The sequence below is a fragment of the Chrysemys picta genome, chromosome 4 (genome assembly GCF_011386835.1).
Source record: "Chrysemys picta bellii isolate R12L10 chromosome 4, ASM1138683v2, whole genome shotgun sequence".
In the NCBI taxonomy this organism is placed as follows: Eukaryota; Metazoa; Chordata; order Testudines; family Emydidae; genus Chrysemys; species Chrysemys picta.
This window is the reverse complement of record NC_088794.1, coordinates 7130925-7154253: the sequence shown is the minus strand read 5'-3', so window position 1 is coordinate 7154253 and position 23329 is coordinate 7130925. Positions and strand designations below refer to the sequence as shown.

The following is a 23329-nucleotide window of genomic DNA, read 5'->3' as shown; positions in this document are numbered from 1 at the left end:
GGGCTCTGGTGGGTTGGAGCAGGTGGGGCTGGGAGACAGGAGTTCAGTGTGAGAGGTCTGTTAACCTAAGTCAGTGCCAATCCACCCTCAACTAACCCTGTTACCCTTTTCCCCACCCAAATCCCCCAAGCCAGACCCCCTACAGATCCCTGATGGGTCCCCCTGGATATCCCCTCCAGCCACTCCTGGAAATTGCTGGGTGAGATCAGCATCTCTGCACAGCCTGCACCAGAGCAGTTGGGCAGATGGGGTCTCTCGGGAAGTGCTCTGACCCCACTGCTGGGGGTCCTGGGCAAAGCTACCCACCCAAACCAGCTAGAAGGGCTGAGGCTCGGTGGGGGAGGAACACCTGCTCTGCCTGCACCCTCCGCTCAGTCCTAAGGAAAGAACCCAGGAGTCCTGACTCCCAGCCCCTCCCTGCTCTTACCCATCAGACCCCACTCCTCTCTCAGAGCCAGGGTCAGAACCAAGGTGTCCTGACAGTCCAGCTGCTTCCATCCCCCTGCTGGAGATGTACACACCGGGCATCTTGCATGGGGGACTTCAGCTTTACCCCATCCTGCTGGCCAGTACTTACCTGTGCACAGGTAGATGAGCAGAGGCAGGGGGTCCATCCTGGGCTGGGTGAAGGAAGGCAGCGTAGGGGGCAGGAAGCCTGTGCCAGGAGGTGTGAGATTTGAAGGCGTACAGCGGAGTGCCAGAGTAAAGAGAAGTGCAATCAGTGTCATGTGAAGGGAGGGTGAGACCAGCCCTGGGGAGGGGACTGGACTGGACTCAGGGGAGATGCAGGGAGAAGTCAAAGAAAGAAGGGAAGAAAACTAAACTGAATTAGACAGATGGACAGACAGACACATCAACAGCTGCACTGATATAGGTGGACATACGGTAGAACCTCGGCATTACCAACACCAGAGATACAAACTGACAAGTTATCGATACATCGATTTGGCACCGGAAGTGCCATCAGGCAGCAGAGACCAAAAAAAAAAAAACCAACAAAAAAAACACTACAGTACAGTGTTAAACGCAAACTACTCAAAAATAAAGGGAGAGTTTCAAAAAAGATTTGACAAGGTAAGGAAACTGTTTCTGTGCTTGTTTCATTTAATTTAAGATGGTTAAAAGCAGCATTTTACTTCTGCATAGTAAAGGTTCAAAGCTGTATTAAGTCAGTGTTCAGTTGTAAATGTTTGAAAGAACAACCATAACATTTTGTTCAGAGTTACAACCAACCTGTGTTCCCTTCTGGGGCTCATTTTGATTATTCCACCTCTACCTCTTTGGGGTGGGGTGTTTTGTCGTCTACCCCGGCCTCTTCCTCTCTCATGGTATCCTGATCTATAAGTATCAGGGGAGGGATAGCTCAGTGGTTTGAGTATTAGCCTGCTAAACCCTGGGTTGTGAGTTCAATCCTTGAGAGGGCCACTTGGGGATCTGGGGCAAAAACAGTACTTGGTCCTGCTAATGAAGGCAGGGGGCTGGACTTGATGACTTTTCAAGGTCCCTTCCACTTCTAGGAGATGGGATATCTCCATTAATTAAAAAAAAAAAAAAGGCACTCTCATTTTAATATGTTATTGCTTCATCAAAAGGTACTCTGGGTTTCAATCCTTCTATCTGGCTTTCCTGACATCATTCGTTGGCAAACTATCCAATGCTCCAGTGCATTCATAACAGTTAACCCCTCATCCTGGGCTGCTTGCTTCACCAAATTAGTAGACATCCCTAATAAATTTCTATCCAGTCCTTCAAACACGTCATTCCAAAATTCCCTCTGATTCAAATCAACTGCCATCAAAGAATCAGCTGTGATCAGCCAATAAACAAACAGTGGTTGCATCTCAGTGCCAGACAAAGGATCCCTGTATCAACAGTCCCCTTGCCCCACTCCAGAAGCAGCTGCATTTCAGCACCAATGGTAGCAATAGGGGGAAATGTTAAGGCAAAATGTCTATTATTAACAAGGCCGGAGAGTGAGACATACAGAAATAGGCTGGGAAATACAGACAGATGAGAAATCAGTGAATCAGCCTGACTTATATCTTCCCTGATTGTAATCTGGGACCCAGCTGTGGCCCCACGCACACCACTTCTCTGATCCAGCACAGAGAAGGGGAAGAGGCGAAACTACCGGTGGAGTCAGGAGACCCTGTTCCTCTTTGAAAATATGCAGTGAGACCATCTTTCATCTCTTCATGCCTGTAAACCTGCACAAGAACAAAGCCCTTTCCAGGCTGTGCCTTTGTACAGGGACCTCTTGTCCACTGCTGACATGCAACTGCATCTGGGGTGGAGCACAGGGGGCTGTTCACACAGGGAGCCCTCAGCCAGCGCTAAAATGTGGCTGCCTCTGAGGGAGTTGATTACACAGGGATCCCTCACCGAGTGCTGAGATACAGCCACCATTGGGGGGGGTAGGGTGGGAGCTGTTTATACTGGTTTCCTTTACCCAACCCTGAGATGCAACTGCTTCTGGGGTGGGGCGTGGCAGTTGTTACTGTACCTTGAAATTGGATGTGCAGGGTGAAGTTAGTCATGTGATCAAGGGGGTCCTGAGATACCGCTCCCCATCCCAATAAAACTGCTTAGAAAGTCTAGACACTTTTTTTTAACAGATCTAAGGATCAAACCTTTGCCCTGACCATGCTCCAAACAGTCTCAGTCGCTCAGCGTTTAGCCCAGCAAGTGCCTGGCACCCAATTCCCCTTTGGGGAGACCCACACTGCAAACAGCATTTGAAAATGTTTGGCTCTTTAGTGAGGCACATACTTAACACCTGTGCGTCAAACAGGTTACCTAGAGCGTGTGCAGGCAGAAAGCCAAGGGATCTGCCAGCCAGCTATGACTAGTCAGGGCTGAGATTTCTCTCACCAGCCTTGTATGCAACTGCACACGCCAAACATTTCACATCATGGCCTGATCCTCGTCCCATGATAAAGTGTAAGCGGGGGAATCGTCCCACTATTGTGGGGAACTTTCCTGGCTTATACACTATCCCGGTGAAACGGGCTAACAAAAGGATCTGAGGCTTCGCTCCCACTTCCTTTAGCCAGAGGCCTCCCTGCCCTTGAGGGCTCCCCTTCCACTCTCCTGTGTGGCAGAGTCCTCGTAACCCCGACAAGGCTGGGCCCAGGATTCCTGGAGGCTCGACCCCCAGTCTTGTCCCATCACTTAGGGCAGGGGCTAGGGTGTCCCCACTCCGGGTGCTCTCTTCACACCAGACGCTTCCCTGACCCACTGATCATTGCATACAGTTCAAAGCAAATACGATTTATTAAACAGCAACTCATTGAAAAATAAAAGGAAAAAATGGGAAAGGTTAAAGGAAAACACGTCACCCCGCTCCGGGGCACGGGGACATCACAAACAGCCGTCTCTGGAAGGTAGGGGAAGTTCACAGTCTGTTCCTCACACCTCCCCGGGCTCCGGCCCAGGGCCTGGCTGTGCTGCAGGGATGATGCGAGTCGGACACTTGCTCTGGCAGCGGCCACACGCCCTCAGGCTCTAGGTGGTTGGGCCCTTCTCCCCAGTGTCAGCTCCCCGTTTGGGTTACAATCCCGCTCCAAGTCTGGTCTGCAAAGCCTCTTGGCTGGGGGCATTTCCCTGTACTGGGCCTGCTGCCCAGGGTCCCCCTCGCTCTCGCCAACTGCTCCCCGCACCTGGAGACGGACTGCTCCAGCCCCGGCTCCAGCTCCTTCTCCTCAGTACTGCTGCTCCTGCTCTGCGTGCAGTGCACCTCCTTGGGCTGCTCCTCTACTCCTATTGGAGCGGCTCCGCCCCCCAGCTCAGCTCGGGCTCCTGCTCTCACCTCCACTCTCACCCAGGCTGCTCCAACTCATGTGGACGATGGGACCCTGACTCCGCATTGGCCTGCCCTGTCAATCATAGACTCATAGACTTTAAGGTCAGAAGGGACCATTACGATCGTCTAGTCTGACCTCCTGCACAACACAGGCCACAGAATCTCACCCACCCACTCCTGTAAGAAACCCCTACCCTATGTCTGAGCTACTGAAGTCCTCAAATCATGATTTAAAGACTTCAAGGTGCAGAGAATCCTCCAGCAAGTGACCCGTGCCCCATGCCGCTGAGGAAGGCTGACCTGGAGCGTTGGTCTCTTCCCATTGCGCCTGGGGACTGTCAGTCTCAGGGTCCTGATTTCCCATCGATCCTTCCCCTTTGTTTTGATACTGGGAGATGCCAACCAAAAACAAAAAACAAACAAACAAAAAAAACACCTCCTCCCCCACTAAGTTTCAGTAAGGGGCCAACAGTCCCCTTATAAAAGCGAATTGGGGAGGGGCACCTGGTCTCACTTGAGAAGGCAGACTGGATCTCCCTAGGGACATGTGCACCTCTTTCCTTTGGTCATACATCCGGAGGTCAGGGAGAGGGGCTCGCACACAATCTCAGAGGGGCAGGGCCCCCCAGATTGCCTCCTCTCACAATCATCGCGCTGCCAAACTGTGCCCTCTAATCAAGACAGCTGCACCAAGCACAGTGAATGCACCTGAAGTGAATGCAGATAATTCCCACTGGCTATTACCAGCTCCAGGGGGCAGAGTTAAGGTTACAAGGGCATGTGCCTTAACTCTTCATTTCTTGGTTTTTGTTAAGTTTGAGCTTAGCTGAACTCGATGCTCTGAAAGGGCAGGAGATACCACAGGGCAACCATAACTCTGCATTAACAGAGTTTTTTGTCTGGGAATCCACATCTGGGTAGGGTTACAAGCTATCTGCACAGCCACAGCGCCCAGGAATTGCTCACCTAGTGCTGAAATGCAGCTGCTTCTGGGGTGGGATACCGTAGCTAGGTATCAGCCATGCAGCAATAACGCACAAGGAGCCCTGGCTCGGCACTGAGGGGCAGCTCTCTCTGAGTGGGGTGCAGGGGCAGTTTATACGAGGATCCCTTGCCTGGTGCTGAGATGCAGCTGCCTGTTGGATGGGGCGTGGCAGAGTGGCCTCTATATGAACAGAGTTTATAACCCTTTTGCAACAGTCTGAACTTCTCTCTCCATGGGCGTTTATCTGGTTCAGCATCTCCTGCATTTCCGACAAACATCTGAGCCTGATCTTTTTCAATCTGAACTTCCCTTTCCTCTGCCTCGAGCCCACGCCTGCCTGAGGCTGTTTTCAAACCCTGGGTGCTGGAGGGCTGCAGCTTTACTTGACCGGTCTTGGCACTTCTGCCTTCCAATGACAGGTCTCAGAGTAGCAGCCGTGTTAGTCTGTAGCCGCAAAAAGAACAAGCGTACTGGTGGCACCTTAGAGACTAACAAATGTATTTGAGCATAAGCTTTCGTGGGCTAGAACCCACTTCTTCGGATGCACAGAATGGAACATATATTGAGGAGATATGTACACATAGAGAGAGCATGAAAAGGTGGAAGTTGTCTTACCAACTCTGAGAGGCCAATTAAGTAAGAGAAAAAAAACTTTTGAAGTGATAATCAAGATAGCCCAGTACAAACAGTGTGATAAGAAGTGTGAGAATAATACATGTAAATATTCTCACACTTCTTATCAAACTAAGAATAATACATGTAAGTATTTTCAAACTTTTTATCACACTGTCTGTACTGGGCTATCTTGATAATACATTTGTTAGACTCTAATAAGGTGCCACAAGTACTCCTGTTCTTTCTGCCTTTCAAGTTATTCCACCCCCACCCCACCTCCAGCTCTTTGTGCTAAAAGAACGTAAAAGGCCACCCCATTTACACAAAAGGAAGCTGCACCCAGCCCTCAAAGAGCTCTGCCAAGGGCAGGCAGGCTAGAGAAAAGTGGAAGGCGCTAAGGTATGTGCTTGCTAAGTGGCTGATTGCTTAGAAAGTGGGGGGAAATTCTTCAGCACTCCAAGTTGCATCTGCAACCCCCGTTACCCCTGTGCTGTAGATGCAACTCATAATCCTTAATGTATTTACCCTCACACATCCGTACCCATTTCACAGATGGGAACTGAGATACAGAGAAACTAAGCAACATATCTAAGGTCACACAGGAAATATGTAGCAGAGCAGGCAACTGAATTTATATCATCTATATGCCAAGCTAGTACCCTAAGCACTAGCCCAGCCATTCTTTTTGTTTTGCAGGTTTTAGAACAAGTCTAATTTTAAAATGTTATTTTTAACCAACTTCTTCAAAAGGAACGATGTCGGATTGGAGGGAGGTGTCAAGGGGGGTGCCGCAGGGATCTGTTCTGGACCCTGTGTTGTTTAACATCTTGATTAATGACCTGGATGTAGGAAGAGAGAGCTTACTGATCTAGACTGCAGATGACACAAAGCAAGAGGGCTTGCCAACACTTTGGAGCAGGGGTTGGCAACCTTTCAGAATTGGGGTGCCGAGTCTTCATTTATTCACTCTAATTTAAGGTTTTGCGTGCCACTAATACATGTTAACGTTTTTAGAAGGTCTCTTTCTATACGTCTATAATATATAACTAAACTATTGTTGTATGTAAAGTAAATAAGTTTTTTTAAAATGTTTAAGAAGCTTCATTTAAAATTAAATTAAAATGCAGAGCCCCCTGGACCAGTGGCCAGGATCCGGGCAGTGTGAGTGCCACTGAAAATCAGCTCACGTGCCGCCTTTGGCATGCGTGTTATAGGTTGCCTACCCCTGCTTTGGAGGATAGAGCTAAAATTCAGAGGGATCTCGATACATTGGAGAACTGGCCTACAGCCAACACAATGAAATTCAACAAAGACAAATGTAAGGTGCTGCACTTAGGGAAGAAAACCCAAATGCACAAATACAGAATCGGTGAAAACTGGCTTGGCAGCAGCACTGCTGAGAAGGATCTGGGAGTTGTGGTGGATCACAACCTCAACATGAGTCAGCACCGCGATGCCGTTGCAAAAAAAATAAATAAAAAAAATAGGTTGCATTAACAGATGTATAGCGTGTACGTCACGGAAGGTGATAGTACTGCTCTATTTGGTGCTGGTTAGGCCTCAGTTGGACTGTCTCCAATTTTGGTCACCGCTGTACCGAATGGATGCAGAGAAACTGGAAAGGATCCAGAGGCAAGAGACAAAGGTGATCAAAGAGGTGGAATGCGACCATAGGCGCAAAGGCTGAAGGAACTGGATATGTTTAGTTTGAAAAAGAGGAGATTAAGGGGGGACACGGTGATGGTCTTCAAATACTGGAAAGGCTGCCATAAAAAAGATGGAGAAAAGTTGTTCGCTCTTGCCAGAGGGCAGGTCAAGAGGCAATGGGTTCAAACTATAGTACAGCATAACAGATTTAGATTATATTTCAGGAAAATGTTCCTATCTGTAAGAACAGTAGGACAATGGAACAGACCTGCCAAGGGAGGTTATGGAAGCTGCTTCACTGGAGGTTTTCAAAAGGAGGCTGGACAGCCATCTGTCTTGGATGGTTTAGACACAACAAATCCTGCATCTTGGCAGGGGGTTAGACTAGATGACCCTTGTGGTCCCTTCTGTGTGGTTCTATGATTACTGACACTTTTTCACACACCAAAAACCTCAACAGCGAACTGGCTTTCGGTAAATAAAAAAAATGTAAATAATTCTGGAAACAACCTAGATAAAAATAAGTCACAAAACCCAGAAAGCATTAACAGTTTTTACCAAAACTTCACATTTTTCTTTCCAGAATCAAAGTCAGGGCCCCATTGTGCTGCAAAGTCCCTTTACCCAAATCCACCTATCCACGGTCTGTTTTAAAATTGTTAAGGTTTCCTGACAATCCCTATTAAAAAACCCTGTTTTCAGTGACTTATAACTTTCCTAAACTTTAATCATTTTGGGGTGAAACTGGATGACCTCTGGATTCACCCTCAAATTAGTGCTGGCTGGAAAATGGAATTTCCACTTTGTGGAAAATGTTGTGATTTTCGGAGTTTTGTTTTATCCTGACTTGAGACAAAAAGCTAAATTTTTAAAATGTTACACTACACCAAATACCAAGATAATTTTGTGTCCACAACATCGAAAGGGTCAGTTTTAATGATCTGAAACATTTTGATTGGAAAAAAATGTCCAAATGAAAAGTTTTGAGTCAAAAATGTCAAACCTAAAATGTTTTGACCTTTGTCATCTTGGAAGATGAAGGCCACTAGCGGTCATTTTGATTTCTAATTCCACCGCTTCATTGCAGAAAAAGGAGGGTAGGAATACGCCAGGTTGGAAAAAATGACATGCTAAAGTTGAAAACAAACAGGAAACTGATGTCAGAATGAAGTGAAACAGTAAAGTAAAAAATGAAATAAAAGAGCCATTTAAAAACTTGTTCTGATATAAATTTGTTGAAAATTTTGTCAGCATTGACAAAAACTAATTAAATTTTTTAGTTTTGACAAATTGGTAATTTTTGACAAATATAAAAATTCACTGGACAATTCCCTACCAGTTCTGTTTCAGGTGTCCTTAATAGTTCACTTAAGGTAGGGAGACTCTTTGCTTTCTTAGACTTACGGGATAATTTTGCCACTCACTAATGTACTGAGTCATTGTCAGTCCTCAGCTTCTGCTTCTAAGAACCTTCAACTTCCAGTCTAGGCTTTCATTCTGAATATTTGTTTGTAGCTACCGCCTCTGCAGGGATTTACCCCTATTATTTTTAACTTCAAACTTTCACTCAAATTTTGTTCTCCTGCAGTTTCTCTTTCTGTTCCTGTCTTCTAGGAATCTTTCCCTGTCTTTCTCCAGGCCCTGTCTCGCATCTGTCTTCTTGAAACTGGCTCTTTTCTCTTCTCCACTGTCCTGCGAAACACGACGCTATTCAGAGCCACAAATAATCTTCTTGCAAGACAGCTGTTTCTTCTGGGAAAGGTGGTTGGTGACCTTATTTTATCTCACAATATTCCACTTAGCACACACCTTATTTTTAACACAGGACAAGCTCATACTCCTTGTTAGTGCAAAGGGGTATACTCTAATTCCCTGGCCCATCTGAGCCAGTCAGTGTAGAACTGGTGTCTTATAAATGAATGGTCCCATATCCCATTCCTTGCCCTCCCTGAGTCAGTCACAGCAAGCTTGGCTTGGAGCTGGTGTTCCCTAGAAAGGAAAGGCCCCATATTCCATTCCCCACCCCTTGAGCCAGCCAGTCCCTCTGCCATGGAGCAGGATAAGAATGGGCACCCCTGAGTGGAAAGGCCACAGCCCCATTCTTCACCCTCCCCCACCAACCACCATTCCCTCTGCCCTGGGGCTGGATTGGAGCCAGCATTCCCTAGAGGGGAAAGGGGCCATATCTCATTCCCCACCCTCTGAGCCAGTCAGTCCCCTCACATTGGGTCCAGACCAGAGCTGGTGCCCCTAGAAAGGCCACATGTCCCATTCCCCATCTCCTTAAGCCAGCCAGGCCCCCTCCTGTTTCAGTATATTTATTGATGTTTTAGCTACAGACTAGAATAATGACAGACACGGACAGAAGCAGAAATACAGTTTGCTGCCTCTACAAACAGATGAGCTGAATATGGTGCTAGAAGATTGTCCCTCAATTGGGATCGGGTTGGGTGAATTAGCAATTCTCCTCTGCACTGTTCCCAGAAAGGACAAGAAATTGGCCAAACAATGAACCAGGTTTATGACCAGAAACAGTATTCCAGGGCGTTACTGCCTCTGCTCGGACAATGGACCCATCTGACCCAGTATTCTGCCTCCTTGCTGCCCCAGATCAGACCCATGGGCCCAGCTAGCCTGATATTTCACCCGCTCCCTGTCACTCTGGAGCAGACCAATGGGACTATCTTGCCCAGCAACCTGTCTCCAGCAGCGGCCATTGTCAGCTGCTTCCAAAGAAGGTGCACCTCGTCATGGGCCATTATAAAATAAATTACCCACAGTGAAAGTTTCTTCCTCCCTCTGCTACATTAGTGTCTGGTTTATGTCCAGAGGCATGACGGCTTAGATCTCTTAGGGCAGGTCTTCACTACCCGCCAGATCGGCGGGTAGTGATCGATCTATCCGGGGTCGATTTATCGCGTTTAGTGTAGACACGATAAAATCGATTCCCGATTGTGCTCCCTGTCAACTCCAGAACTCCAGCTTGCGAGAGGTGGAAGCGGAGTCGACGGGGGAGCGGCAGCGGTTGACTCGCCGCCGTCCTCATGGCCAGGTAAGTCGACCTAAGATACGCCGACTTCAGTTACGCTATTCGCGTAGCTGAAGTTGTGTATCTTAGGTCGACCCCCCCGCGAGTGTAGACCTGGCCTTAGACATCTTTGCCTCATACAGTGGTTTCCAACCTTTTCTCATTAGCAGACCCCTAAAAAAAATGTCAAATGGAGCTATGGACATCTTAGATGTAGACATCTTAGATGTAGACTGCAGACCCCCAGGGTCCGCAGACCACAGACTGAAAACCACTGTTTTATGGTAACAACAGGCTTTCATGGACCCCTTAGACATAGTTTGCGGACTGACCACGGGTTGAAAACCACTGGTCTAGTAGATATGCGCATGTTCCATATAAATCCTTTTTCTCAATCCTACCGAAGTCTCGGCCTCCATTATATCACGTGTCAGGGAGTTCCAATGGCTGATTAAACATCATGTTTTTAAACAAGCATTTAAAGTTCTACTCATTCATTTGACCAATGGGAAACCTGCACAAACAAAAAAACAGAGCAAAACAAACAACTGCCTCCCTCATTCTTAGACACATGGAAGGCAATTATTCGGGAGATTTAATACAGGCATATATGACTCATGTTTGCCGCTTGGGACCGGGGCCAGCTTCAGGATTTTTGTCGCCCCAAGCGGCGGGGGGTGGGGGGGGGTGGGGGGGAGGTGCGAAAGTGATTGGCGGCATTTCGGCGGCAGCTCCACCGCGCCGCTTTCTTCTTCAGCGGCACTTCGGCAGCAGGTCCTTCCCTCCAAGAGGGACCGAGGGACCCGCCGCCGAATTACTGTAGAAGAGCCGGACGTGCCGCCCCTTCCCCTTGGCCACCCCAAGCACCTGCTTGCTACGCCGGTGCCTGGAGCCGGCCCTGCTTGGGACACAGAGATGTGTGGTTTGTGGGTTATTCTACCACAAGCATTTGAAACTCCAAGACACAAAATGTAGGTGGAACCCACAATGTGGGTTTATACCACCCTCTAGTGGTTAGAACAGAGCAAAGATTTACGAGTCTATTTCCTTTCATGTACAGCGCAAGCAATAGAGGATCATATTGTTCCCAAATTCAGTTCCCCGAAGATAGCTCAGACAAAGGGCCCCAACATTTCAGGCAAGACACAGATGGCCCTAGACAACACAGACACTCCAGGAGGATTGAGTCACCCAGTCAGAGCCCATTAGGAAAGTGAGATCAGCTTTGGAAATGGGATTTCTTGGACCTCCCTTCTAAAGCTGGGTCTGAAGGGGACTGTGCATTAATGATTCCTGCAGAGCAAGGGGTGAAGGGGTAAATTAACTGACTTGAGGCACTGCATTTCCCCCTACTCCAAGAAGCATTTAGACCTCTCTTTAGTAGGGCCCTACCAAATTCATGGTCCATTCCTGCAAATTTCATGGCCATAGCATTTTTTAAATCTTGACTGTCACCGTTTCAGATATTTAAATTTTAAAGTTCATGGTGCTGTAACAAAACATGAATATGTATTTGAAAATGGCAAAAGATAAACACACAAAGCCCTTAAGACTCAGCGTTTCTCAAACTGGGGGTCTCGACCCAAAAGGGGGTTGCAAGGCTATTGTAGGGGGGGTCACAGTATTGCCACCCTTATTTCTGCGCTGCCTTCAGAGAGCAGTGGGCTGCGTGCCAGGTGCACAGAAGTAAGGGTGACAATACCATGATCCCCCACAATAGCCTTGTGCCCTTTTGGGTCAGGACCCCCAGTTTGAGAAATGCTGTGTACTTTTACCCTATAGAATAAGGTACTTTTACAGTATAGGGTAAAAGTAAATAGAAGACCAGATTTCACGGGGGAGACCAGATTTCATGGTCCATGATGCGTTTTTCATGGCCGTGAATTTGGTAGGGCCCAACTCTTTATATTCCACCAACTGTCCACCAAAGCATAGTTCCCTTTAGGGGTTGCTTTGGCTTCTGGTTCCTTCCCTTTTCCTTCCCCCCCCCCCCAACGTGTTCCAAGGGAAATAAACAGAATACTTCCTTCCACCATAATCTAGCTGTTGCTGCTTCTGTATTTCCTCCTCTTTTCAATCCTCATTGTCTAATTTTCTAACCCACTTACTTATTCTCCAAGGTAAAAATACCCAGTCATCTATGGACTTTTACAAACCTGTCCAGAAATAGCCTCAAGTCTTCCAGGAAACCAGAATTGATGCTGGATTCCTCTCTAGTTAATGATGGTGTAAAGCCGGAGCGACCATCCCCACCTCCTCCACTGAAGTTAAGGGAGTTAGGGCTGGATTCTGATCTCAGAGACCTCAGTATAAATCTAGAGGGAACCCACTGATATTAATGAAGTCAAGGCAGATTCTGATCTCACTGGCCGAGATAGGAGGGATAGCTCAGTGGTTTGAGCATTGGCCTGCTAAACCCAGCGTTCTGAGTTCAATCCTTGTGGGGGCCCTTAGGGAACTGGGGTAAAAATCTGTCTGGGGATTGGTCCTGCTTTGAGCAGGGGGTTGGACTAGATGACCTCCTGAGGTCCCTTCCAACCCTGAGATTCTATGACTCTGGAATGACCCCCCTGACATCCATGGAAGATGAGTTACAACTGGATTCTGATCTCACTGACCTTGGTGTAAATCTGAAGCAACCCCACTGATGTCAGTGGAACTATACTGATGCAAAATGGCCATGTAAGTGAGAACCGGATCAGGTTCCTGGCTTCAATCCCCCTAGAAAGAAGAACTAATGATGGAAACATTGGGGCAAATCTTCACCCGATATATATCACTAGAACTCCATTCACTGCAATGGATCTATGCCAATTCACACCATCTGAGGATCTGACTATTGTATCCAGTCCTCAAGGGGAGTATTGGTCACCCTGGGAGAAGAGAGTTGACTCTACTGGAGGCAATGTATCAATTCACCCAAAGCCATTAGGATGGACCTGAGTGGAGACATTGTATCACACTGACCTTGGTCTAGAGATACCACCTGCGAAGAACTGGCCCTCTTGGATACAGTTGTATCAAATCAACCAGGACAGAAGAATTGACAATGGTGGAAACATTGTACCAAGCTCTCTAAAAAGAGGAAGAGTGACTCTATTGGAGACATTGTATCAATGCACCCAAGGAAAGAGAATGGATCTCAGTGGAGACATTGCATCAAACGACCCTGGCCTACCCTCCAGGGAAGAATTGACTCTCTTGGAAACATTGAATCAAATTATTTACGGAAAGGAGAAATGACCCTGGTGGAAACATTGTATCAAATATGCCAGGTTAAGAGGGGTGTGTGTGTGTGTGTGTGTGTGTGAGACCCCACTGGAAACATTGTATCAGATGGACCCTGCTGGAGACATTGTTTCAAATCCTCCAGGAGAAGAGCATTGACTCTACTGGTAACACTGTTAATCAGGCTGACCCTGGATAATACACTGTATCAAATCCTCCAAGGGACCAGCAGTGACTAGTGGCATCACCAACCCAAGCTGACCCTGGGGGCGACACTAAGTCAAGTTCCCCAGGAGGCCACATTGGGATTCCTGGTCCACAACTGGAGAGTTGAAAGTCTGCCCCAGGCTCACAGGATCTCCCTGGTGTGTGTGCGCCAGTGCTTGACCAGGGTGGAGCTGCGCCCGAAGTCCTTGCCGCACTGGGTGCAGTGGTAGGGTTTCTCATGGCGATGGCTCCGCTGGTGGTCCGTGTAGTGGGAGTTCTGGGAGAAGCCGCGCCCGCAGTCGGGGCAGACGTAGGGCCTCTCGCCCGTGTGGGTGCGCTGGTGGCGGATGAGGTTGGAGCTGCGGCTGAACTTCTTCCCGCACTCGGTGCACTTGTAAGGTTTCTCGCCGCGCTGGGTGCGCTGGTGCTGGAAGAGGTCGGAGCTGCGGCTGAATCCCTTCCCGCAGTCAGGGCAGATGTAGGGCCGCTCCCCGGTGTGGATGCGCTGGTGCTTGATGAGGTCCGAGCTGCGGCTGAAGCTCTGACCGCAGTCGGGGCACTGGTAGGGGCGCTCCCCGGTGTGGGTGCGCAGGTGCTTCACCAGGTCGGAGCGCTGGCTGAATCCCTTCCCGCACTCGGTGCACGTATTGGGCCGCTCCCCCGTGTGGGTCCTCCAGTGCTGGATGAGGGTGGAGCTGCGGCTGAAGCTTTTCCCACACTCAGTGCACTGGTAGGGGCGCTCCCCCGTGTGCACCCGCTGGTGCTGGGCCAGCAGGGAGCTCCGGGTGAAGCTCTTCCCACACTCGCTGCAGATGGTGGGATGTGCCTCACGGGAAGGGGGTTTCTTGGGGGCTGGGCTGGGCTGGGTGGGTGCCAATGGGGGCTTTTCCCACTGAGATTCCAGGGCTGAAGGGGTTTGTGAGCCAGGAGAGTGCTCAGAGGTTTGCCGCAGGGCTGGAACCTGGGATAAAGTCTCATCGGACAATGGCCCATCTGGGTCCTCTTCTATGGACTCATTCCCATCAGGCAGCATCCCATGTGGATCTTCTCCCATGGAAGCATCCTCATCAGGTGATGCCCCATCTGGATCTGCTCCCACAGGCCCGTGCTGCTGGGAACACTGCTCATCCACCCTGCCACCTGCTGGGAGAGAGAGACTCCAGCCAGGGCTCGTTCCCTGGGGTTGCCAGGGGCCCAGTTTTCAACCAAACACCCAGTCGAAAAGGGACCCTCCCCAGCCCGGTGAAAATGAGCCAGAGAGAGTGAGGGTGGGGCAGAGTGAGCGACCGAGGGAAGGGGGATGAAGTGAGTGGGGTGGGGCCTCAGAGAAGGGGTGGGGAAAGGATGTTCGGGTTTGTTTGGTCAGAAAGTTGGTCTGCTCAGTTGACAACCCCCCCCCCCCCCCGGGGCGGCAAAGGGGTTGGTCACTGAGCAGAAAACCTGAGGGGCAGGAAGTTAATTCCCTCAAACACTTCCCCAGTAGGGAGAGGACAGGCTGGTTCTGCCCCAATGGCCCAGCAGAGCCTTCAGAGAAAGGCTGGGGGAGGGGTGGGAGCTGGGAGTGACGCCTGCCATGAGGACAGGGACCTGCTGGGGACAATACTGAGACAGACCTGGGGGGCTCCCGGCAGCTTTGCTGGCATCCCAGCTGTTCCCTTCACTCCCGGCCACTCTCAGAACCAGTGTCACTCATCGCTCACCTTTGCTGGCACCTTTCAGGCTCTCCTGTTCCTCAGCACCCCGGAGATCCGGGACACACGGCTCTTCCTCTCCCTGCATCTCGGCGATCACGGCAGGGACGGGGAATCCGGCTGGCAGGGGAGGAAATAGGTGAGTTTGTTACATCTCCCCAGAGGGCTCGGTACAGAGGCTGCTGCCTGGTTTTGAACCTGGCCTTGTTCTGTGCACACAGGTGGGGGCAGATCCAAGCTGAGGGGAAATTTCACAAGGGCCCTTCCATAGAGAATCAGTTCTCAGTGCCAGAATGATGGCGGAGTCCTGCCTCCCAGCCCTCCCCCTGCTGTAACCCCCCAGCCCCCACTCCCCTCCCAGAGCTGGGAGAGAACCCAGGAGTCCTGGCTTCCAGCCCCCCCAGCTCTAACTCCCCAGCCCCCACTCCCCTCCCAGAGCTGGGAGAGAACCCAGGAGTTCTGTCTCCCAGCCCCCCCAGCTCTAGCCCCCCAGCCCCCACTCCCCTCCCAGAGCTGGGAGAGAACCCAGGAGTCCTGGCTCCCAGCCCCCCCAGCTCTAACCCCCCAGCCCTCACTCCCCTCCCAGAGCTGGGAGAGAACCCAGGAGTCCTGGCTCCCAGACCCCCTGCTGTAATCCCCATTCCCCTCCCAGAGTTGGGAAGGAACCCAGGAGTCCTGGCTTCCAGCCCCCCCAGCTCTAACCCCCCAGCCCCCACTCCCCTCCCAGAGCTGGGGAGAGAACCCAGGAGTCTTGGCTTCCAGCTCTAACCCCCCAGCCCCCACTCCCCTCCCAGAGCTGGGAAAGAACCCAGGAGTCCTGGCTCCCAGCCCTCACTCCCCTCCCAGAGCTGGGAGAGAACCCAGGAGTCCTGGCTCCCAGCCCCCCCAGCCCTCACTCCCCTCCCAGAGCTGGGAGAGAACCCAGGAGTCCTGGCTCCCAGCCCCTTTGCACAGCTGCGTGGCTGCTTTCCGCCGGTGGGGTTTGCCGCCCCCCATCCCACCCTCGGAAGGACTCGGACTCAGCCCCAGCCCTGCCCCTGCCCTTTGGCGGTGCTCGGGGCTATGTAAAAGCCTCATCCCTGCAGCTGAGCCGCTCTCTGCCCCCTTCCCCTGCGGCAGGGGTGCGGGGTCGCCAGCGGCCCCGGGAGGCTAACACCGCTCCCCGCAGAACCCGGAGGGGCAGAAGCTCCGTCCGCTGGGGTCGGGGATGAGGATCCGCTCACCCCGCTACCAGCAGCTGCTCAGCGGGGACAGGATGCAGTGCGCCGGGCAACCCAGTCCCCTGGAAATCTTCCCTGCCTCATCGTTCCCGCTCCTGGGCTGCCTCCCTCTGCCTGCTGCCCGGGGAAGAGCCCGGACTCCTGGGTTCTCTCCCCGGCTCTGGGAGGGGAGTGGGGGCTGGGGGTTAGAGCTGGGGGGGCTGGGAGCCAGGACTCCTGGGTTCTCTCCCCGGCTCTGGGAGGGGAGTGGGGGCTGGGGGGTTAGAGCTGCGGGGGCTGGGAGCCAGGACTCCTGGGTTCTCTCCCCAGCTCTGGGAGGGGAGTGGAGTTGGGGGGGGGGTTAGAGCAGGGGGGGCTGGGCGCCAGGACTCCTGGGTTCTCTCGTAAAAAAATGACCTGGTTTAATAATGTCTGGGGTTCTAGGAACAGGGGCAGGGAATTTTTGTTTAATACCAGTTTTCTTTTAAATCAGAAAATGCAGCTTTTATAGTTTTCTCTGCCTCTTGTGGCCGGTCCACATGGAAGATAACAGCCTTCTACAGCTGCATGCTAATACTCCTTTCTCTCAAGCAGCAGAGGCCCATGCTGTGGACTGTAAGGGTCTAGGATCAAATCCTGCTGATAAGGAAGCAGGGGAAGCTTTGTGAAACTTGCCTTGTTTGCAACCCAGAGATCGCCCCATTATGTTAGAGCCTGGAAGTGAAATGGATTAGAAACAAAAATGAAATTGACTAGACCCGATTCATTGCCTCACCTGCTCAAAATGCAAAAAGGAAATCATGCAGCCGGCATGAATCCCTCCTGCTCTGCACATTGGATTGTGTCTTATTCTTGTTGCAAAGCAAATGTAAAATGCCCCCATGGGGGTGAGTGATGGATCTGATCTGTTGTGTTTTAGAGTCACTTTGCCCAAATGTACCGAAAGGTCATGGAGATTCTCTTCTAATTTAGGCCAGTTCAGCCCTGTAAGGTGTGTTTACTGTGTGTGGAGTAAGAATAGATTAATACATTTTAGGGCAAGAAAGGGCCATTAGGGTCATCTTAATCTGACCTAACACAGGTCAGAACATTTCTCCTAGTAGCTCCTCCATCCATCTCATAACTGCTGGTTGAACTAGATCTTTTGAAGAGAAATGTCCAGTCTTGATTTCGAGTGATAAAACAATCCATCACATTCCTGGATAAACCATGGTTAATCACCTGGACTCTTAAAAACCAGAGCTTTATTTCCTGTTGGAATTCACCTCCTCTCAGCTCCCAGCCTTTCGATGGTGCTATACATTTGCCTGCTAATATTTAATGATATCAACAACTGTGTTTATTTAACAGAAATAATTCCACTGAGCTCGGTTGAAACTGTCCAAGAAAGGCAAAGGCATTTTTATCTAGAGACATTCCACCCCGAAGGATTACGTCATCAGAACAGACACTCATTGGTGATCAGATCCCAAAGACAGGAAATTCATAGAGAGGGAGGTTTCTGTAGGTGCATAGAGAGGGAGCATTTTCTCCCTTCTCTGGGATGAGATGCCCTGTTCCAATGAATATGCACAAGATCGGGATGTGCCAATATTTCTCCAGGACTCTTAACTCTGGATTTCCTGGGATTATTAGTGATTAAAATAATCAGTTTTACCAAGGCATCAGTGCCTTGCCATTTTTTAACGGTGAGGGGAATTAACCAGTGGAACAATTTACCAAAGGCTGTGGTGGAATCCCCCATCCCTGGCAATTTTTAAATCAAGATTGGATGCTTTTCTAAAAGATCTTCTCTAGTTCAAACAGGGATTAATTCAGGAAAGTCGTATGGCCTGTGTTATACAGGAGATGATCTAATGGTCCCTTACAGTCTATGAACCCTTCTGTACACTTTATTCCAGTAGTGTCTAGTGATCCCAATTTTGTTCAGGGCCCTTTTTGTGCTGAAAAGGGGGGTCCCAGGTCCAAAAAGGGGTAAGATTAAAACCGTCATTCAACACTAAAGAGTTGAAAGCGGTCTGGGGTTTCATGTCAAATTACTGCCGACTTCATCCCATGGCAACAACAACCAAATCTCTTTATCCTTGAATTAAAGATACACAAAAAGAAGGAAAAACAGTGAAGGCTGTGAAAAGTAAAGTCTTAAGTCAGGCTTTTATTTTTACCGTCCCCCTTATTCCCTTTCCTTTGAGCTGTAGGGTTTCTTTTTAAGCATGTCTGACAGTCTTTTAGTGGCCAAGAAGTGGTGGCAGCCCCATCCCTTTATCCTTAACCAATCACAACACATTTTGCTGACTGCAGCAATAAACGCTCCCTCCCGACTCTCGGCTCTTTCAGCTCCCTGTCACGCCAGCCAGTGACTGTCCCTGGAGCTTTGCGGAACCCTTCACAGGCTCCCACTGCAGCAGAGGGCCCAACCCTGGCACTACAGAAGCTGCAGCATCGCGTTGCAGCAGAAAGCGGAGGCAATATCTAACGCAGGAATGGCAGTGTCCCATCCCCGGCTCACGGTGCATCCCTGATCTCTACCACCGGGGCGGCCCCCTTGGGTCCCAGGCTCAGCACGGCACCGGTCTCCTCCTCGGCGTGTCCCTGGTGGTGCCGGGTCAGCTGGTGCTTGTGACAGAAGCTCCTCCCGCACTGGGCGCAGCGGTAGGGCCGCTCCCCTGCGTGGAGGCACCGGTGCTGTGCCAGGCTGGAGCTGAGACAGAAGCACTTCCCGCAGTCAGGGCAGCGGAAGCGGGTCTCGCCGGCATGGGGACGCTGGTGCTCGATCAGGTTGGAGCTCTGGCCGAAGGCAGCGCACAGGTAGGGCTGCTCGCCCGTGTGGGTGCGCAGGTGAGTCACCAAGTGTGGCTTCTGCCGGAAGCTCTTATCGCACTCGGTGCAGCCGTAGGGCCTCCCGGAGCCCTTGCTGCGCCCAGGGGCCCTCCCACGCTCCCTGGGCCGAGGCGGCCTTGCCACGGCCGAGGGCTCGAAGAGGATGCCCAGGAGCCGGCCGAAGCCTCGCTCCTGGCGGCCAGATGTAGCAGATCTGCCAGGCGGGGGCACCTCCTGCCCTCTAGCACCAAGGGCCCCCTGCTGGCTCCCCCAAGTCCTGCCCGGGCTAGAGTTCTGCATGGCCCACTTCCGGGCTATCCCCGGGAAGGTCTGCTGAGGTTCCAGCCTCTTGAGGCTTCCCTGGATGGGATTCTCCTGGCTCCGCCTCCAGCGCCTCTCGCCTGCTGGGAAAGGAAGAGAGATTCAGAGAGGAAGGTGTAAACGGGCAGAGCCCCATTACCGACTCCTGTGGAGCAATGTTGATTTACACCCTCCGGGGATCTGGCCCCACTGATTTTAGGCCAGAAGGGGACCATAACATGATCATGGAGTCTGATGTCCTTCAGGGAACACATTGAGGAAATTTCACAGAGTGATTCCTGAAGAGAATCCAGCCGGGACTTGTTCCCTGCGCCGGGGAGAGAGGGGTCAGTAAAGGGGTTGGTCACTGAGCAGAAAACCTGATGGGCAGGAAGCAAATCCCCCCAACCCCTTCCTCAGGGCTGCCCCAAAATCCCAGCTGAGACCTCAGAGAAAGGCTGGGGGAGGGGAGGGCTCCTGCCAGGGGTGGGATCCAGGAGAGACACCGGCTGTGAGGACAGGGACCTGCTGGGGACGATACAGAGCGAGTGGAGACAGACCTGGGGGGCTCCTGCTGGCTTGGCTGGGATCCCAGCTTTTCCCTTCACTCCCAGCCGGTGTCCCTCATTCCTTACCTGTGCGGGTGATCTCGCTTTCCTCAGAGCCCTGGAGATCCGGGACCCTCGGCTCTTCCCCGGGCTCCATCCAGGAGATCACGGCCGGGTCTGGGACGGGGAATCCTGCTCGGGGGAAGGAAACGGGCGAGATGGGGCTCGGTGAAATCTCCCCTAAGGGCTTGGTGCAGAGAACGCGCCCTGATTTTAATCCCAGCCCCGCTCTCTGTGGGGGGACATGGGATCAGAGTGGAGGGGGAAAGTTCACAGGGACCCCTGTGGGCAGGTGGGCTGTGCCCCCTGTGAGGGAGTCAGGACTCTGCATTATGCTCCATGGGGCAGAGATTGTCTCTGTTCTGGGTCTGTGCAGCGCCAAGCACAGTGGGGGCCCGGCCTATGACTGGGTTTCTTAGGCATTACCGTAGTACACCTAATAAATAATGTTCAGTGCCCAGCACAATGCGGTCCTGGCCCGTGACTGGGGTTCCTAGGGATTACCATAATACACTTAATATATAAGGTGCTAGAGCCATATAAATACAATACATCTTCTCAGTGGTAAGAGGTGGGGGTCTGGCAGGGGCCACGCCCCCAGAAATCTATAGGGCTCGGGAAGAATCATGAGCGGAAGCCGCCCTGGGTGCATAAGCCCCACACACACACACATCCCCAGGGAGCAGGGGCACCAGCGCCTCACCCAGCGAGATCAGAGTCTGGTAATTCTCCTGCATGACGTCCCTGTAGAGCTGCCTCTGCCCTTCGTCCAGGAGCCCCCACTCCTCCCGGGAGAAATACACGGCCACCTCCTCGAACCCCACCAGCGCCTGGTGAGTGATTACAGGACAGACAGTGAAAACAATGCTGTTCACATGCTCTCTTGTGTAACTCCCCAAATGCCACTGCAGTGACCCCAGATAGTCCCCAACCTGGTCTATCCCGTCCCCGCTGCCCTGAGCCAGCCGGTCCCCCTGCCCTGGGGCTGGATTGGAGCTGGCGCCCCCTAGAGGGGAAAGGCCTTGTGCCCCATTGCCCTGAGCTAGCCAGCCCCCCTGCCCGGGGGCCCAGAGCGGTTCTGATTGCCCAGTGGGGTTAGGGAACATTTCTAACCCCACTGCCCTACTCCATACTTATTATTAACCGGGTTTGTTACAGTAGTGCCCAAGGGCAGAGCTCAGGGACTGTTTCCTACCGGGGCTGCCATCCCCCCGGCTGTCTGGTTCTCTTGCTGGGGGGAGTGTATGGGTGGGGGGGTCCTTCTCCCCTCCTCACTCTCTCTGCGGATCTCGCTCTTCCTCTCCGCTCCCTTCCTCTGCATCTGCCCCCCAGCGGGGACACACTGGGGGCCCAGCCCGCCTCTGTCCTTTGGGGGCAGCCCTGGGACCCTGTGTCCCACAGCAGGGCAGACTAGATGAGCACAGCGCTCCCTCCCTTCTGGCCTCTCCCCTGAGGACCCAGGAGTCCGGGCAATCAGCACCGTTATAAACACCATCCCTGGGAAAACATCCCAGCCGCTGCCGGTTCCTGGCGCAGACTGGCTCCGGTTCCAGCCTCCCTGCGCCGCCCGGCTCCGTGCCCCGGGGCCCCCCGCACCCGGAGCCAGCCGCGGCGTGGGGGCAAAGGGCTAGGCGGGGCTGTGCTGCTGGGCCAGCCGGGCTGGAGCCTCGGGAGGAACCAGGGTGCGCAGAGGAAGGATTTCCCGGGAACACCCAGCCTAGAGGCTCCCGCATTGGAGCCGCAGATAGGATCCCATCATCCCGGGGAGTCATTAGCCCAATGCCCTGCTCCCCTTAGCAGCCTCCGGAGCAGGGAATCAGGACTCCTGGGTTCTAGCCCCAGCTCTGGGTGGGGAGGGGCTGGAGGCCTAAAGGGTTACAGCAGAGGCTGGGAATCAGGATTCCTGGCTTTTAGTCCCTTTGTTCCCTGCAAGGGGCACTGCCCCTCTCTCCCCAGAAATCTCACGGCCTCCAGGGGACCCCCGTGAACTTTCCCCTCTGCTTGGATCCAACATCCCTCCACTACAGAGAACAGCCTGGGGTTAAAATCAGGGCACGGTCTCTGTACCAAGCCCTCCGGGGAGATTTCACCAAGCGCCCTCTCCCTCGCCTGTTTCCTTCCCCACCAGCAGGATTCCCTGACTGGCCCGTGATCTCCCGGATGGAGCCAGGGGAAGAGCCGAGGGTCCCAGATCTCCAGGGCTCCCAGGAAAGGGAGCTCCCCAGCGGTGCCCACCCAGGTGAAGAATAAGCAGCACTGTCTCGGAGTGAAGGGGAAAGCTGGGGTCCCAGCCAAGCCACCGGGAGCCCCCCAGGTCTGTCACATCTCATTCAGTCTCATCCCCAGCAGGTCCCTGTCCTCATGGCAGGTGTCACTCCTGGATCTCCCCGTTCTACGCTGTTGGGTCTGATGGCCTCTGCTCATCTGTCCTTGAAATTATTGTGCAGTGACACTTTTATCAACAGAGGACGGAGGGATGTGTCTGCAGCCTTAACAAAGTTCTGTCAGATATTTATTTTTCAGGACCACGGTCTTAGCTGGGGTAAATCCACTGTAACAACACACACGGATCATGGGTCACGAACTCTAGCACCTTTGGAGCTCACAGCCTGAGATAGTAGATACTGTTTTCACCTCTCAGCTCACTACCTGAGCAAAAACAGGTTAGCTCACAGGTTCATAAACCTTTTACTTCACCCAGCCACTAGAGGGTGATAAAGACCTGCACTGTTTAGTCATGGTGGATGACACCCACAGCAGATGTTCTTCTATCCCTTAATTTCATCTTTAGGCTGCATTGCGAATGGAAGGTTGAAGGTGAAATCAATGGACAGAAGTGAGCTTCTCATTACAGTTGATTGGGAATTGTTTTGACATCCCCCCCACCCCCCCAAAACCACCAAATCCTCAAAACCGAAACTATTTGCAGGCAAGGGTGGGTTTTAATAAACTTCCCCACTAGGAAAGAGCGTAGAACGTCTTGAAGAAGTCCCCCTTTGACATTTTTGAAGCAAAAAGCTTTGGGTTTTTTTGGTTCCAAATGACTTCACGGAATTTAATGTATACTAAAAAACCTAAAATAAAAAAGGAAAAATAAGGTCCAAGTTGAAACAAAACATTTCAAAATGATTTTGAAACCTGAACACATTTTTTTTCCAGTTTGTCGATTTGCAAACATCTTTGAGATTTCAATATTTTG

The 23329-nt window shown here is 51.7% G+C and overlaps 3 protein-coding genes across 11 annotated transcripts in view; all 3 read right to left on the bottom strand.

The window, feature by feature from the left end:
* The window catches only part of LOC101935171 (integrin alpha-D-like), a 40065-nt gene extending 39174 nt beyond the window's left edge, over positions 1–891 (bottom strand). The window contains exon 1 of one of the 4 annotated variants that reach the window (XM_065594235.1): positions 578–891. In XM_065594235.1, coding sequence (XP_065450307.1) covers positions 578–728 — 151 coding nt within the window. In that variant the 5' untranslated portion in view covers positions 729–891. The remainder of the gene's footprint in view (positions 1–577) is intronic. The other 3 variants (XM_065594234.1, XM_065594236.1, XM_065594233.1) reach the window with 3 other exon arrangements.
* Positions 892–13283: 12392 nt separating this feature from the next.
* On the bottom strand, positions 13284–16592 carry LOC101931466 (zinc finger protein 629-like). 3 transcript variants are annotated; one of them, XM_065594411.1, is made up of 3 exons: positions 16427–16592; positions 15213–15323; positions 13284–14655 (listed from the first exon to the last, which is right to left on the bottom strand). In XM_065594411.1, the coding sequence occupies exons 2-3, from the start codon at positions 15289–15291 to the stop codon at positions 13655–13657; spliced, it is 1080 nt and encodes a 359-aa protein (XP_065450483.1). In that variant the 5' UTR covers positions 15292–15323; positions 16427–16592; the 3' UTR covers positions 13284–13654. The 3 variants fall into 3 exon arrangements, with proteins under 3 accessions (XP_065450483.1, XP_065450485.1, XP_065450484.1); XM_065594413.1 differs by having other exon boundaries at positions 13284–14652; positions 16427–16587; XM_065594412.1 differs by lacking the exon at positions 16427–16592 and having other exon boundaries at positions 13284–14652; positions 15213–15538.
* Positions 16593–18532: 1940 nt separating this feature from the next.
* Positions 18533–21898, bottom strand: LOC101931746 (zinc finger protein 316-like). 4 transcript variants are annotated; one of them, XM_024113530.3, is made up of 4 exons: positions 21326–21898; positions 20834–20960; positions 20158–20262; positions 18533–19623 (listed from the first exon to the last, which is right to left on the bottom strand). In XM_024113530.3, exons 1-4 carry the CDS (start codon positions 21623–21625, stop codon positions 18908–18910), a joined length of 1248 nt encoding a protein of 415 aa, XP_023969298.2. In that variant the 5' UTR covers positions 21626–21898; the 3' UTR covers positions 18533–18907. The 4 variants fall into 4 exon arrangements, with proteins under 4 accessions (XP_023969298.2, XP_023969299.2, XP_005313401.3 ...); XM_024113531.3 differs by having other exon boundaries at positions 18533–19626; positions 21611–21897; XM_005313344.4 differs by having other exon boundaries at positions 18533–19626; positions 21326–21896.
* Between the last annotated feature and the right edge of the window lie 1431 nt (positions 21899–23329).

Coding starts and splice junctions, on each gene's coding strand:
- LOC101931466 (XM_065594411.1), bottom strand. CDS start 15,291: ATGCAGGGAGAGGAAGAGCCGTGTGTCCCGGATCTCCGGGGTGCTGAG. Junction 14,656..15,212: donor CCTGAAAGGTGCCAGCAAAG/GTGAGCGATGAG, acceptor TCTCTCTCCCAG/CAGGTGGCAGGGTGGATGAG.
- LOC101931746 (XM_005313344.4), bottom strand. CDS start 21,625: ATGGTGTTTATAACGGTGCTGATTGCCCGGACTCCTGGGTCCTCAGGG. Junction 20,961..21,325: donor CCGGGGGGATGGCAGCCCCG/GTAGGAAACAGT, acceptor ATCACTCACCAG/GCGCTGGTGGGGTTCGAGGA. Junction 19,627..20,157: donor AAGCGAGATCACCCGCACAG/GTAAGGAATGAG, acceptor TTCCTTTCCCAG/CAGGCGAGAGGCGCTGGAGG.